This window comes from Agelaius phoeniceus, chromosome 8 (assembly GCF_051311805.1).
Source record: "Agelaius phoeniceus isolate bAgePho1 chromosome 8, bAgePho1.hap1, whole genome shotgun sequence".
Classification (NCBI taxonomy): domain Eukaryota; kingdom Metazoa; phylum Chordata; class Aves; order Passeriformes; family Icteridae; genus Agelaius; species Agelaius phoeniceus.
Genome location: NC_135272.1, coordinates 21,118,149 through 21,134,319, shown reverse-complemented (window position 1 = coordinate 21,134,319; position 16,171 = coordinate 21,118,149). Strand labels below are relative to the sequence as shown.

Sequence of the window (16,171 nt, the reverse complement as noted above, 5' to 3'; positions counted from 1 at the left end):
CCTTTAACCTCTGCCTGTCTTTTTCCTTTGAAGTCCTGTCCTGTTTCCATTCACCGTGAATGCATGTTTTCAGTGCCGACTGAGGAGCTCTGATGACCCCACTTTTATCTCTGGCTTTTCAAGAGAGTCAGAAATGGCTCAGAGCTGCCTGTAGCAGTTACTTGTGCTACAGAATCCACATGCATTCCTCTGAGCTTCTCATACAGAAAACTCCTCTGGCTCACCACAAAAGAAGACATTGGGGCTTGAAAACAAGACAGGTCATTCAGGAATTCTTAGGTGATGGCTAATGTCAGCATCAGAAAAGGCTGCAGACAGACACACAGAGCACTTCAGATAAATCCCTTTGAAACCAGCCTTTTCCTGCTGATGCAAAACACACAAAAGATAGGCAAAAAAAAAAAAAAAAAAGAGGGGAAGGTCTAAGAGGGAAGAACATTCCCCTCAGCGTATTTTTATTGAAGTCATGGCTCTGTTTAATTTTAAAGAGTCAATGTATGTAGCTCTGAGGCTTCCCTCAGCAAGAAAACTAACTTGCCAAAGAAACAGCCTGCATTTGTATGATTAAAAAAAAAAGTTAAGGAGCTGTTCTGGAGCCAGCTGTCTTAAGTGTAGTGGCTAAAAGATTCTAAGGGATGATGAATCTAGAGGAATAAATAAGAGTCAATGTCTCTCTCATGCTTAGCTCTGGCAGTTATATGCAATCACCTACTGGGTCCCTACTAGCTCTTGTGGCTTGGCTCCAATCACTGCTATGTCTAGTTTGGTATGAAGTACAGTGAGTATAGTATCTCAGAAGTACTCAGGTTGCTCTCTCTCCTTACTATTAATTTCATCTTTGTCCTGGACATCTGTCTTAGGCTTCCCCTGCTCGCCGGGTTCTTTTTCTCGTTTGTGTTTACATTGTTTGTTTTTACCATCCTTCTTCCCCTGGCCGTCACTCTTTTCTTCTGTTTTTTCAGGTTCTTCAGATTTATTTGAGTTGCTTTCATTTTTTTCCCTTTCCGTGGTCTTCTGATCCACACAACCTTCTGACTCTGGACTTTTTTCTATATAAACCAAAAGTAATCAAGATTTAATTAACAAAAATTTAATATCCCTAGAGGTATTTTGAGGAAAAAGAAATAGCCCTAAGCCTTGAGCTTTTCAACGGCTTTGTAGAAGAGAGGATGAAATAACAATCAGCACAATCAGGCTACTTGAGATAATAATAGAATAATTTAGATCAGAAATTACTTCCAAAGACCTCCTGTTCAATCCTCAAAAAATATGGCCAATTCAGATCATGGGCAACAATCTCCAAAGATAGAGATTTCACAACCTTTCTAAACAACATGTTGTAGTGCTCTAGCTACCTTCATAGTAATGACTTTTTTTCTTATATTAAATCTGAATTCCTGTTTTCCAGCTTACATCCACTGCCTCTCATCCTTCCACTCGACACATCTGACAAATCTAGCTCTTTGGAGCCTTCTCTCTTCAGGCTGAGCAGACCCAGCTCTCTCAGCAGCTTGTACGTGACATACTCCAGCTCCTAATCAACTTGCTGGCTCTTTACTGAGTTTATTCACCTTGGTACAAGGGTGGCATAGATTATGATCTTGCTTAGAAACAGAAAGTAAACAGGCTTAAATGAGTGTCAGACTATATAGAAAAGAGTCAGGTTTAGAAAAGTAGGAAACCTCAGAGTCAGATTAACATTTCATGGATGTTGTGCTGAGCAGTAAGAACTCCTTGAATGTCTCAAAAGGTGTTGGTTACAGAGTGAGGATTTGATGCTGCTTGTTAAGCCAGGCCTTAAATGCTCTCAGATGGAACGGTGACTCACCTCTAATGATCTAATGATAGCACACCACTCCAAGTTCAAAGGCACTTGCAAAGACTCCCAGTGTATGGCAGTCTCTCACCTTTGCAGCAGGCCAGATAATGGAAATATTATGCAGTCACCTTTAAGCAGATCAGTGAAGTTATTTCTAAAAAACAAAGTTTTAAAAGAACTCACCATCAGTAGTTGCTGTTTTCTCAGCTTCTGGGCTTTTGGAGCCAAGCCAATAGGATTCGAGCAGAGGGAAATACCAAGGCTGTGGTAGCCCATAGTCCCCTAAAATAAAAATAAGCAGGTAAAGTGCACTTCATAACCCCATTCTGCAGTAGGTACAAACTCATCTAAGCAAAGTCTAATTATAAACACTTGCAGTCCCAGTGTTGCATATCAGAAGGTCAAACCACGTACCAAGTATAGCTGATAGAAAAGATTTTGTTAACAGTTTTTTTTTTTCTTTTGGACAGCAGTAAAGTATTCCGAAAATGTGACTTGCCTTACCTTGTCTTAAGTAGAAAGTAGTTTAATTGCAGAATAAAGCTATTCCCTGAATCCTTACCAACCAGGCAGCAACTCACTGCTTAAGGTGGGATCCTAGCCTCACTCAGGGACTTTCTTTTAATGCCCATTTAACACTTGAGGCTTGTCATGACTGAAAAGCTTTTTAAATTTACACTTATGCTGGGGCTGAATTTACAACTGGTAATGAGAAAAGACACTCTGACTGTTATTTCAGCACACAGACTTTCAGGAAAAGTGACAACAGTGTAATCCTCTTCTTAAATAAACATGGGCTTTTTTAGTTACAGGTTAATTCAGTCTGGATAAGAGACAGCACAGTAACATTACCAGTTCTTGGCAGGTCAGACCAGACTTACTGAAGTCAACACTGCTTTCCTGGATCATATTAATTTATAGAATGCAGGAATTTGAGCTTCTATGTTTAAAACTGGCATCTTTGTAACCCGAGATGTTATTGGCCTTGTGTTACTTATTCAAAACAGGCATGGGAATCTGTGATGCTCATCAAAAGACGGTGAGTTTTATTAATTGTAAACCACTGCTTATGAAAGTGTCTGCTTACTTCTGAATTAAGAGAAACTACCTGTGTTTCAGCCAACCACTTGTACTCCTATTCATGCACAGAAATGCTCTGTCTGCATTCACAAACAGTTTGCCTTCCTATGGACTGGATTATTCCCCTCTGAAACTGGTGGCAAAAAAAAACCAGCTTCTCATTCAGGATGACTGCAAACCCAAGTGAAATTTGTCATGGAGCAGAATGCTTGAATAGCCAAAGGGCCATTGTGCCAGTGGGTGGCTGGTTTCAGAGCAGACTTGAGCAGGACTAGAACCAGAGGGCTCAAGGAATTATCCAGGGAATTCCTGTCATACCCTCAAATAGTACAGCATTCATTTGGCAGAGCTGCATATGTGTGACAGAAATTCTACTGAAAGAGAGCAGCAGAAAGGCAAGACAGAGTAAATCTTGGGAGCTACTAACTAGAAGCCCTGAAACATGCTACTTTTGTGTAAAGTGCTGACAGAAAAAAAAATGATTTTTATCTATGAATGAAGAAATTTCTATTGTTTAGTTCCTGCTGTGTTCATGCAAATAGTCAATTGTCCTCTCTTCTTTAAACAAACAGAGTTGCAGAAAAGGAAAGGAAAAAAGAAAGAAAAAGAAAAAGAAAAAGAAAAAGAAAAAGAAAAAGAAAAAGAAAAAAGCCATCTGCCAAGAACACCTTCTGGAACTGCAGTTCACATGCAGGAATAACAAACTGATGAACGGAAAGCTCACTTGCTTGTACAGCATAAGAGTTGGCAGTTATTATATTGCAACAATATTAAATATGAAGCAAGACAACCATTTAAGCTAGAAGGACAAATCATTTTTTCACACAGAATGTTCCAGAATTTTGTAATTGATAACAAAGTCCTTCTGGGACTTTGTACTAGAATTATGACTTCCATTTAGAAACAAAATAAATCCACACAGGAACTTTCACAACTGCCAATGACACAGCATGTGTCTTAGGAAACAGTACCATCCTTCAAGAAACAGCTTGCATAATATGGCCAAAGTATATATGTGAATTAGAAAATCTAATCTACTGTCAAATCTATATTTTTAAAAATTTAAAGCAATCTCACAAGAAATGGTTGAAACTCTTCAAAAGAAAAGTATACACAAATTGAATTTTAACAGATGATGTTTTTGTAGATTTATTTTCTGTTTAAATTATAAAACAGGACTAGAAACCACATCCTCCTTTTTACTCTTCCTTCTTCATTCTTTTCAGGAATAAAACAGGAGAGAGAGAAAAGAAAGAGAGAAAAGTGGAAGTCCTTAATAAACCAGTAGTGCTAAACTGGATAAGATTCATAGTCTACAAGGTCAAACACCCTGTTTCTGCCACTGAAATACACAGAGACTGATTAGACAAACAGTTTGCAGCAACTACCACTACTTTGTATGAATAAGAAACTGGCGTACCTGGAAAAACGTTATCGAGATACCAAGAAAGTATTCCATAGAGAAAAGCATCAAAAATCATCATGTTAATGGAAAAAAGAAAACTATATTCATCTCCTTCCAAGGGACTGGTTCTGATGTTACCCCACTGGAGGCCAAGTCCTTGTTCTTCATAGCGTGACAAGTATTCAGTACCGAACCCAAAAGCTACTTGAGAAAGCAAACTCTGGAATAAAGGAAAAAAGATATTCAGCCCTGACAGAGGGACACTTTGCAAAAAACCCAAAACCAAATAAGCAAAGAAAAACCCACCACAAGAAGAAAACAAAAAACCCGAAACAAACAAAAAAAACCCTCTGACTTTTAGGGACTGGACTTTAAAACTTGTGTAATAAATGACATGAGAAAAGTTGTTTCACTTTTACATTGGCCTGTAACGTTTAATTTTCTGCAATTCTAAGCAGTGTTTAGCTATAATAGACTGAATTCAGCCTTGGCTGTTCTTTATTTAACTACTAGGAAACTCTCACTGATTTTTTCCTTCATTAATGTCTATTTGGAAAATACTGTAGGTGCATCTAGAAGTTTACAGTGTACACCTTTGATTACCTAGGTGAAACAAAGTATTTCCTGAGCCTACGAGGCAGGGCCACTATGAGTAACATGACAGCAAGTACACCAGACGATCAGGATATGGAAAACTACAACTGCTTCCCCTGTCATGTCTGCTAGCTGATTCTAACACAACAAACTAATAAACCAGTAGTTTATACTTCATTTATAACTTTATACACTTAGTTACAGCTTTGGAAGTGTTTTGTTTTCTTTTCCCTTTTTCCTTATATTTCCTAGTGCAAGAAGAGAAGACAGTTCCTTTACCTATGCTATTAGAATGCTTGATAAAAATGGGGAGACTGGACTCAAAACACCTGCTCTCCTTCCTGACTCACTGGGAACAGAAAATCAATCTGAGTAATTTTGTAAGATCATGGTTCCATCTCAAAAAACAGCAAGAAGTTTCCAGCTCCCCTGACTTTAACTATCTTACCTAAAATGGAAGAGAACCAACATGGAAGTACTGCATGAAGAATGTCTACAACTCATTAGATGAAAGGTATTTCTCAGAACTTTGGCACTGGGGTTCAATTCCTAACTTTATGGTTCAGGTAAAGAAGGAATGTGAACCTGAGGTCTTCTTATGCTTAGACATAGGGTGTTAAGTAGGTTATAGCACATGAGAAAGATAAATGTTCCTATTTTGTGAACTGCCTTCATATTTATTAAACATACCAGAAGTTAGATTTAACTTACAAGGAAATATTCAAAACATTTAAAACATTTTAGTATGCTAATTTCCTGGAATTCAAAACATAAAATAAATTTTACTGGCTTTTCTAAAAGCTATGAAGATATCTCTTGAACTAGGCCTGCTAAAGGCTTCCACACCTGCAATCCTTAATTATTTAAGAGAGATTTAGGGGTCTCCCTCCCTGAGTCAAAAAAGTCAAGAGGAAGAGGTGTGCAATACTTTGTGATTCTCGTATGGACTGTGAGAAGGGGAGCAGAGACACCACGGAAGCAGTGAAAGGCTTACTGCTAGGATCTTCAGATTAGCAGTCAGACGGTCTTGCCAGACAAAGCAGACGATGTGGGGCAGGTACAAGGTGAAGTAGATGACTCCACTGCAGGCAGCTGCCAGATTTGCTTTGGAGAAGAAGGTGCTGAACAAGAAACACTGCATTATGGTGGCTGTGGTGAATGTCAGTAGGAATAGAAAGAACAGAATTGGATTGCTATAATGTAGCACTTGTCCATGCTGCAAGCAAAAGGAAAACAGAAAAATTTACAAGTATTGCTCCTTTCTGCTAGCAGGAAAGGTCAGAATTGCTATTGACATGTAACAGGTATGACTTCTAGTATGACTTCTAACTCTTCCAGGTATTAGTTTCAACAACTGAGGTCATTACAATAACAAATCCTTCATCTAACTTTAGCCCTGTTCTTGGATTGTGACTTCAGGTTAGTAAAACAGAATGAACAAATTCATAACTGACTGAAAACAGACATTCTGTCCCTGTCTTAACAAGTAAATGATTCCAAGCAAGATCTGCCCCCTTGGAAACTCATGCATTTTAAATAAAACTATTTGAAATATTACAATAGATTTTCATTTATCTCTTCACACCATCCTCTCAATCCACTTGCTTGATGTACAGAAAAGACAATGTAAGGAAGTGTTACAAAATGCATCTTTAAAAAAACCCACAATAAAACCACAGGCAAATTATAAAGCTTCTGCACCTGGAAGTTATTCAAACAGAAGCATATCACATCTGAGAAATCCAAGTGCAGTTTCTCAGAGATCCTTGTGTTTTAACTGATCCACTGGGTGAACTTTTATTGACCTTTCTTCATTAGAGCTTTTGTGGATTAAATGCTTTCTCAAGAAGAACAGGGACTGCTGCCATTTATCTATGTAGTCTTTAAAACCAATGTTGAGACCTATTTATTAGGTCAATTTATATAATGCTCAAATAGGTCTTTCAGGCTATAAATAGATCTCAGCATGGTTGCAACATCCCACTGGGCCTTAGAGACTGATTTCTTTATCAACAGGAATGCAATGTCTCATAAGAATATATTTACAAAGGTGCCTCACACTAGCATAGTGAAATATGGGAAAGTGAATTACAGGTACAAGCACATTCCTCTGATATTAATTACCCTCTGATTTTTAATTAAACCAGTGTAGCAAATAAAGTGAGCTTTCTCTATCCACCCAAGCTGCAATGGAAACACCAGGAACTAAAACAACTCATCAGGACATGCTGGTAAGACAAAGCAGCTTGAACCCTAACTATGTATTTACACCAATACCAGCTCCCCACATCAGAAAAGATGCAAGGGCATTCTTCCTTATCAAAATGCTATCCATTTATATGATAAAACATAGCAGCAAGCTCTTAATATAAAGCTTGGTTCTCAGGTAGTGAAGACAAAAGGTAGTCCTCAGAGACAACATCTGAACTGTCCTGAAAAGTTATAAAAATACAGTATTTCTGAATCACAGGAGCAAAAGGTGGATTTTTTTTTTAGGTTTTCCTGAAAGTTCTGTCCTTGCAGTCTCTTTATCCATTGAAATAGTTGCTCAGTTTCTAAGCAGACAAGCAATGGATATTAAAAATTATTGACATGTAGTGAATTACAAGATAAAAATTCTGCAAATTATTATCTCTTTGATTTAAAACAACACTTATTATTTATTGGGAGATCTGCATCTGCCTACAGAAAATACAATATACAGAGTAACCAGCCTGATGTATTTTTTATGATCCGACAATACATGATTACTAGTGCATTTATTGTTCTGTCTCTGCCAAGTGCTGATGCTGTTATGAGGTCTGCTTAGAAGAATGTGCTTGCTACGTGCTGTGATCAGGACAGGCCTCCACCATTCACATCTCCCTGTCAATGGCTACTATTCCTTCTCAACAGCAAACTGGTATCAGGAGTGCAAACACAAGAGTGAGTTTGAGAGTAGCAATCCTTACCATAATCAGAGCTGTGAGGAGCAATGTGCTCACAGCCATCATGGAAAAGCTGTCTAGGAACCAAGTGCACCAAATCACGCCGTTGGTTATGCCCCTGTTCTTCATGGCCTCTTTCAGACGCATTTCTTTCTCCAGCACTATGTTCTTCACAGTCATGGAGACTGAATATATCCAAGCCAGCACCATGAAGATGGGGAAGGCGCGGTTTAAGGTGATCATGAAGCTACCAAAGCAAGAAGGAATAAATTAAATTTAGGTAAAACAGAGAAATATTAGATGAAAAGCAAAAAGGAAAAGGAGTGGGGAAGAGTGCATTAATTAAATACAGAACTGTATAGTCTTAGTCCAAACATCAATAGCATGTCACTAGTAAACCTCACAAGCATCCTAAATATTAATAAAGTAATGGTTTCTGCATTCCCATGAGTCGAATGAATGTTATTTCAATTTTACAAAGAGGTTCTAATGGTTACTGAAGGCTTCAAAATATTTGGTACCTCATGAAAATACATCTCTCTTCACAGTGAATTTCCATAATGCTTTTACTATGATCTACAAAGAATATTTTAAGACATATGTTAAGGTTAACAATATGGGAGTGTCACTGTCTTTCTGCTCCAAAGATTCACTAACAAGAGAAATAAACAAATTAGTCATTAAAAGCATCGTATGCTGCCAGCAAGGCTGCTGAAATTCATACAAACCATGAGTCAGGGTATCAGATCTAGCTGAGATAGAGTTAACTTTCCCCATAGCAGCCCTCACAGTGCTGGGCTTTGCATGGATAGCTAGAAAGGTGTTGAGAATGCACCAGTGTTTTGCCTGCTGCTGAGCAGTGCTGGCACAGCATGTGAGCTGTCTCTCCAGCATTCCCACTTCACCACTAGGCAGGGGGTGAGCAGAATCTTGGGACGGGACACAACCAGTATAGCTGATCCAAACTGATCAAAGGGATATTCCATATTGTGTCTGCTGAGATATAAAATCTAAGGAAAAGGAGGAGAAAGTGGGGGGGTATTTGATATTTACTACATTTGTCTTCCAAAGCAACTTCTATGCATGCTGAATCCCTGTTTTCCAGGAAGCAGCTGGACATTGCTGGATGGGAAATAGTGAATGAATCTTTGGGTTATTTTTTGTTTTAACTTTAGTAAAGGGCCTCATCTTGACCTATGAGTTGTTTTCCATCTTAATTTCTTCTCCCTTCTTGCTGAGGAAGAGGGTGATAGAGAGGCTTGGTGGGCACCTGGCATCCACTCACAGCCAACTCACCACAGCCCTTGGCACGCAATGCAGGCTGAGCCAGAGGCAGTTTTCTATTAAGCAGTTTTCCATTTCTCCTGTTAAAACCAGGAGTTTTTAACAAGGTCCTGTACAGGACACAGCTTGTTAGCTGCACTGTTTATCTCTTCACTTTGCTGAGTCTGGGAACATGTTAACATAAACAATGTCTCCCTGGCACTGATGGCCTTGCTGTGCCGGGGGAGTTATCTGGTAAAGAAGATGAGGGAATACATCTCCCTCTCCCTAGTTATGATTGATGTGGATGGTTTTATTATTCAGGCTCCCAGGGTACTTGTTCATCCTTATGTGAGCTGTTTAATACTACTAATTAACACTGCTATGTATTATGGGGTTTGGGGAATCCAGTGTTGATTGTTTAAAGGCCAAAAGCTCATAGCTGCTAAAGGTAAGGAGCAAAAAGTCTTCAGCTTCCTAAGTCTGAGCCCTATAGAACTATGTTTTTGCCATATCAAAGCTATGTCAGTTTCAAAACAAAGGGAAAATCTTCACTTTTTCACCAAAAAATTCCTGAAAAGCAATCTAGTCTGGAGAAACAAACCCATGCTTTTGTGATATGGCCTGGGGCACAGAGTTTTGCCTGTGGATGGATACATGTAACCAGCACTAGGCTGGGCACAACACAGCCTACAGGTTACCATGAGGGTACACTTGCCTCACTTGAGCAGGATCTCTGCAGAGGCCATCACTGAGCTTGGACACCAATCCTGAACTGCATGTGGCCACTGCGGGCTTCAGAGAACTTTTGCACAGATGGGGTTTCTGCTTCTGCAATGTTCTCAGTGGAGAAGAACTAGACAGCAGGCTTGCCAGGGTGATGTTCTGTCAGACCAACACATAATGAGTGATGGGAATGACAGGTCAATCTGTGTGTCTGCAATTTGCTTTTATCAGAAGTAGTAGCACTTGCCTGCACAGAGCACACGGACAAAACTATGAAAAGATTTCTCTAATGCCTTTTTTTTTTTTTTTGAGTGAAAAGTATAAGAGGACAGCTGCAGTATCACAGACTGCAGCACTGGAGCAAGCACACGGTGAACAGGGAAGAAAATTGGAAAAAAACTGCTGCTTTGAAGGGGTTAGTGTATTGAGTTCATTTTAGGCCTGGACACTGGATGAAACAAAGTCCAGGATTAGGATTAGGGGTTGAATCTTGGCAAAGGTGGCTTGTGGAGTCTGAGTGAGTTATGACAGGATAAGGAAAAAACCAAATTAAGTCAGTTGTGTCTCAGTTATTACTCTTGCATTTATCCCTTAGGACATTCATAACTTAGGGCTAATTCTGGTGCTTGAGAATCTTAAACCATCCAGCAACCCAAGTATTCAATAGAATTAAGACAAACTGCTTTTACTCACACATCATCCACAAAACATGGATATGGCATTTGCTGCAGATAAATTCCCAATGGCACTTCAGTGCTGGTCTGGGTCTTTATAATCCCATGCTCAATCATGTCCTGGAGATATGCAAAGCCCCCCCATATATAACGTAAATCATCAACAGGATCAGCTCTTGGACCAGGATCCCAGTACCTCAAAAGAAAATTCACATGGAAATTATTATTGGGTAAGCACTGACTTTAGGGAAGGGTTCTGGGGCAAATTAATTAATCACAGCAACTGAAATTGTAGGGACACTGCCTGGAGTTGTCTTTTCTAGACTTTGGTCTATCAGACCATATTGCTTAAGAAAGTGGAAGGCTCTTTTTTTCCCTTTCATTTTCTCTGCACCGACTTGGAATAGCAATTTTGGCCTAAAACGTACATAAATTAGTCCCGTAGCAGAATAACTGTTCTAGAATAGAAATAACTGTATTTAGAATTGCAACTACCAGATACCATTATATTCTTCTGTAGACAGTCCTGAGAAATTATATCCCTTTAAGTGAGTCTATTTGGTGGGGACTTGAGGAGGAACAGCAGAGAAGCTCTGCTGTCCAGGTGGAGGAGAGCTGAGTCACAATCCATACAGGACTTCCTAGTCTGTCTTTCCCAATGGTGGGGCCATCTATAAACTGAAGCAGGTTACTGAACAGATTCTGAGCAGAATCATCCCTTTGCCCTGTATTCCTGCACCTACCCACTGCTTGGCTTGTCACAAGAGTGATACCATTTATGTTAGCACCTGGTAACTGGAGATGGATTCTGCACTGCACTACACAGTAACTATTAACAAATACAGCTGGATTTTACATATGTATCCAACACAGATTCCAACACCCTTATGTCTCTCATATTTATGTTATGGCGGGCAAGAACTGAGAAACCACTATCAGGTAAATACCTGTCTTTGATTTTGTTTGTTTTCTCCACCGCGTCTATGTCCATTCGGATCTTGTATGTCACATGTGGTGGGAGACTGCTGGCTGTAGGTTCTAAGTCTGAAAAAACCACAGCAGCCCATAATTTGTTTTCCTCCAGCAGATAAAGGGCTTGACGAGTCAGCTGAGTTTCATCAAGATAACCTTCAAATTTATCCAAGGTCAAACACTACAAATAATTACAAAGAGAAAACTTGCATGGGATTAAAATACTAAGAGATGTACATTAAAGCAAAGACCAGGTTGAAAACAGAAAAGGAAAGTAGGTTCAACTGAAACTGTTATTTTCAGCTTTATGATGAAACTATTGTTGACTCTCTCCTCCCTTCAGCCCAGGAAGCGCCTGAGTGAATACTAGACAGCTAAAGGATGACTGATCTGTAAGAAAAGAACATTGGCTGTGGATTTCAGATGAAAAGCATTTTGTCAAGTGAAGCAATAGGAAAAGTCACAGCATACATTTAAATTTAAATGTCTCTTAGATATTTCAACGTTTCTTCCTATGTGACACCAGACAAGTAATTGATTTATCTAACTGGTCATATTATGTCCCTGCTGAATTCTGACACGATTTACCTGCTGACTTAAGTTAATGCGTCATTTTTATTGGCTATCTCGATAAAAAGAATTCTTTCTTGGTCTCTGTCATTACTACAAACTGTATTCTTATCAATGCATATAAAAGACAAAAATTCATCAAAACCTAAGTTCTTTATGTTTCTCCATTTAGGTCCTACTTAGCAGACATTGTAAAAAACCCATTGTGAATGCTATAAACTCTAGCATTAGCTGTCTGTAAAATTACAGATTTATGTTTGTATTTTAGCTTCTGCCCCTCAGAATTGGCAAAATATTAACAGAGAGTAGAAGTATTTAAACCCTGATTGACTGGAAAGATACTTTTTGAATTCCTTTGCTTCATAAAATTCCAACAGGCTAACTTGTTTGATCTTATCTCCTTGATCATTTCTTGCAAGCCAATAATTAAAAATTAGTCTACATCAAAGAGCTCATACTGGTACTTGTTATTTAATCTTAAAGACTCCTTTACTTAACCCTTCCCTGTGAGAAATCATGCTATGTTTCCCTTAAAACTTATATTATCACAGCTTAATGGGATCTATATGAAAATATATTTTTTAAATCACAACAGAACAGTGCTTAAATTGATAACACTATTTTGTGGCTTTATTCTTCCTAGTGTTTGTAGGTGTTCATTTTCCCTTTTGCTTCAGAAAACTAAAATATGTCGAATTTCATATCAGAAAGCAAAATAAGGCAGAAAACTGCATGTCAGAAGAGAAAGAAAATCAGACCGATGGATCATATTGCATTAATTTTTTGGGATACATTTATCCCACATGGTGTTAACTGAGTTTAGGAATTCAGTTTAGTTCTTGCAAAAGTGGCAGTGAGTGCAAAGCAAACCCTTCCTGTGGAACTGTGGAACTTTGCAGGGTCTGGAGGATTACTTGTTGTTTCTTTATCAGGAGGAATTATTTTCAAGATACTTATTTCAGCTGCAGAACTCAGACAGTTCTCCAGGGGAATCTGTGAGAATGATACAGGCAAATGATAGTGACAGCAACTGAACTCATCTAGATTTTCACTGCAGAACAGAGAGTGCCTGGAGTGGGCTGAGGAGCAGCATAGGCTCTTATCCAGGGGTCCAGTAAAGGAAGCAGCAAGTGTTCAAAACACAAAACACAAATGCTTATAGATCTTCTCCATGAGGAGAGTGAAATCAAAGCTTGTATGAGAACATAGGGCAAGATGGGAGTGTTGCAATAATTCACACAGTTTGAAAGTGAGAAGACATTTTATATAGTAATCTATGAGCCAAAGCTAGAATTCATTTCTCTTAACATGAATTGCATTCAAAACAAAGGCTGTATGCTCTACCTAGGCTTTTCTTGTCCCCCAGTGAATTTGAACTCAGTTTGTGTCTTCATAAATATCACTATATCAAAGTTAATTTTTCAACTACTTGGGGAAATTTATTTCAAATCTGCTCCCAGTAATTATTTAACAATTTAAAATGGTCTAATGAAAATGGGAAAACCAAAATCAAAATAAAAATAATAAGAACAGGTTTGGAAGATAAAACCAGAGAATAATAAACATAAAGAAGTGACTGCATAGCTCTCACTAATAGTTTAGCTGTTCTGTGACCTAAGGTAATCACAGGGAAGAACAGGAAATTCTTGGGTGGTGAGAAGGAGCAGCCACTGCATAATTTGTGGGATTCTCAGCTGCATCACAGTTTGCAGCAGAGACCTGGAGTTGCCAAAGACAGGTGCTGGCAACACAATGTCCTTATTGCATACTATGGAGGTAAGGAGCAGGCTATTCTCCAAAGGGAGCTATTGGTTGCCATTGTGTCTGGCACAGTGGGAAAACATTCCCAAGTGCTTACAACTCTGTGTAAACAGCACACTTTAAAGAATAAGCTCATTACAAAGAACATTAGAACACAAAGATCTATTACCAGGTACAGTAACTGTTCTGGTATTACTGATGTTCCAGCACTGACCTGCTGCACACAATATATTTAGCTCAGTTTGACAAGAAATAATTCTGCTAACATGATACAAAAAGATCATTAAATGAATCAGCAGACCTTTGTGCAAAGCCTTTATTGTTCCTTCTTGTACTAGCTGTAGGAAGGCAGATAAACTTTCAGTTCCTGCCATCTTGATAGGGACAAATGGTCTTTTAGACTGAACTAGATTGAAATTAGGAGTTAGGCTTAGTCCTGTTGCCTATAACTGGTAACAATTTTCTCTCAAAAATCCTCAGAAGGCAACACTGAAAACAACTTGCTAGAGAAGAGAGGTACAGATTGCAGGAAAGAGACAGACATCTTGTCAGAAGTGACCACAGAACAAGTGGAAACTCCTTCATTGGTTTTAATCAATGGAATTTTGATCAGGTGCTTAAAAACCTGCAAGGGGACTTCCAAAGAACTCTTTGTTCCTCTGCTCCTGACCTTGCTGAAATTAGTGGCCTGTTGGTTATTAATACTTACAAAAACCCAATTCTTTGAAGTTTTGCATTCACTTTCTGCCTCCCAGCATTGAAATGTGTTCATTCAACCAGCATTTTGAGTAAAGCATTTGAAAACCATCAAATTGAACTTTTTTTAATAACAAGCATTCATAATAAGCATACTTGTGCCACTGTATTATTCTAAATACATGGATTTGATAATGAGATTCAACTTGAAACAAACAAATATTTTATGATTTTAACTTTCTTGTCTGTGACCATAGACCCAGTACAGCCTAACTGGTTTTAAGATCTCCTCTACAACTATTCCCTGAAGGGGCAGGGCTAAATTTACCTCCAAATACTGACTGAGCAAACGCAGAACTTGGTCTACAGCGCTGAAGATGTTCCGCCAGTCAAAGTCCAGCATTCCCTTCTCCCGGCTCCTTGAAGGTCCATTGTGCAGGAAGTTGATGATTTGCTCTGCGGTGAAGCCCTCTGCACCCATCTGGCTGTTCAGGAAGTCCCTCACTGTAGGGTGCTTCAGAGAGTCCTGAACAAAAATATGACAGCTTTGTCACCATGACTGTCTTTCCATGCCCTGTTTGGCTAGAAAGGTTTCCATTTCCATAACTCTTTCAACACATCAACAAGGACAAAAGGGTATGCTAAAGAATCAATTTTACAAATGGGTTATTGCATAACTGGATGTGTGAGCTGAAGAATGGATGAAAAGAAATTTTTCCTTGACTATTTATTGCATTATTTCCTTATAAGCAAGAGGATAAATGTTATAAATGTCTAATACAATGTAGAAAAATGAGGAAACCAAATGTTTTTTTCTAGTATGAACTGCTTTATAAACTTTAACTGCAGGTAGTAATTGCAGCTGATCAAAGTCAAATCTAAATGATGCAGAAGTAGCAATTTCCCAAAATAAATTTCTGTTTGGCCTGGAAAAAGTATAGTCTTACTGCCTTCTTTGCCTATATAGAATTCAAGAAAATCAAGTTGTCTGTTCTTGAAAGACATTTTGGGGAGGCAGGGAAGCAGCAATTTCTGTCTTTATTAAGAAATCATTAGTCAGATTCTTGACTGCCCAGATCTGAGGTTTTGCTACAGGGATGCTGTAATGCATCTATGACTTGCCTTCAAACCAAGCCCAACAGCCAACAGCCTTAAAGGCCACAGCTTCCTTGCTGCAAAGGCTGTGCTTGTGGCCAAACCTTTCCAATTAATTGTCTTCTCCATGAATAAAAATAAAAGATGGTGAAAGGCTGCTCTTACTGAGGATCTTTGATAATTTGTAACATACACGGATCATGTTCATTTGCAGGCTGTTTTGAAAGAAGTACCACAGCTGAGGTCCTACTTCCTCCCAAGCTTTGGTCAACAATTGGAGGCGTTCAAGCTCCTCAAAAGTGAAGTTTGCCTGATAAAAAAAAAAAAAAACAGCAGAAAAGAATGTTAGAAATCTAAGGAGATAGACACAATTTATGATCTATCCAGGATTTGGTGACAGGGGAACCTCTAACTTAGACAGCTGTAGTTTTTACCTTCAAAACTTATCCAACTTGTTCAAATAGCAGAAATTTTAATAACCATCAGAAAAAGAATCTGTAAAATCCAGACAGAATCAAATTCACTTAGGATAAAATTCCGTGGTATATGTAATGGAAAAAACAATTGCACATTAAGCCTAGTTAATTTC

General features: G+C 38.6%; 1 protein-coding gene across 1 annotated transcript in view; it reads right to left on the bottom strand.

Annotated features, from left to right (window-relative positions):
- The window catches only part of ABCA4 (ATP binding cassette subfamily A member 4), a 62,681-nt gene that overhangs the window by 27,851 nt on the left and 18,659 nt on the right, over positions 1–16,171 (bottom strand). Inside the window, exons 11-19 of the mRNA XM_054638067.2 lie at positions 15,776–15,892; positions 14,816–15,013; positions 11,436–11,641; positions 10,508–10,684; positions 7,850–8,072; positions 5,893–6,114; positions 4,320–4,524; positions 2,003–2,101; positions 825–1,049 (exon numbers count right to left, since the gene is read on the bottom strand). Coding sequence (XP_054494042.2) covers positions 825–1,049; positions 2,003–2,101; positions 4,320–4,524; positions 5,893–6,114; positions 7,850–8,072; positions 10,508–10,684; positions 11,436–11,641; positions 14,816–15,013; positions 15,776–15,892 — 1,672 coding nt within the window. The remainder of the gene's footprint in view (positions 1–824; positions 1,050–2,002; positions 2,102–4,319; positions 4,525–5,892; positions 6,115–7,849; positions 8,073–10,507; positions 10,685–11,435; positions 11,642–14,815; positions 15,014–15,775; positions 15,893–16,171) is intronic.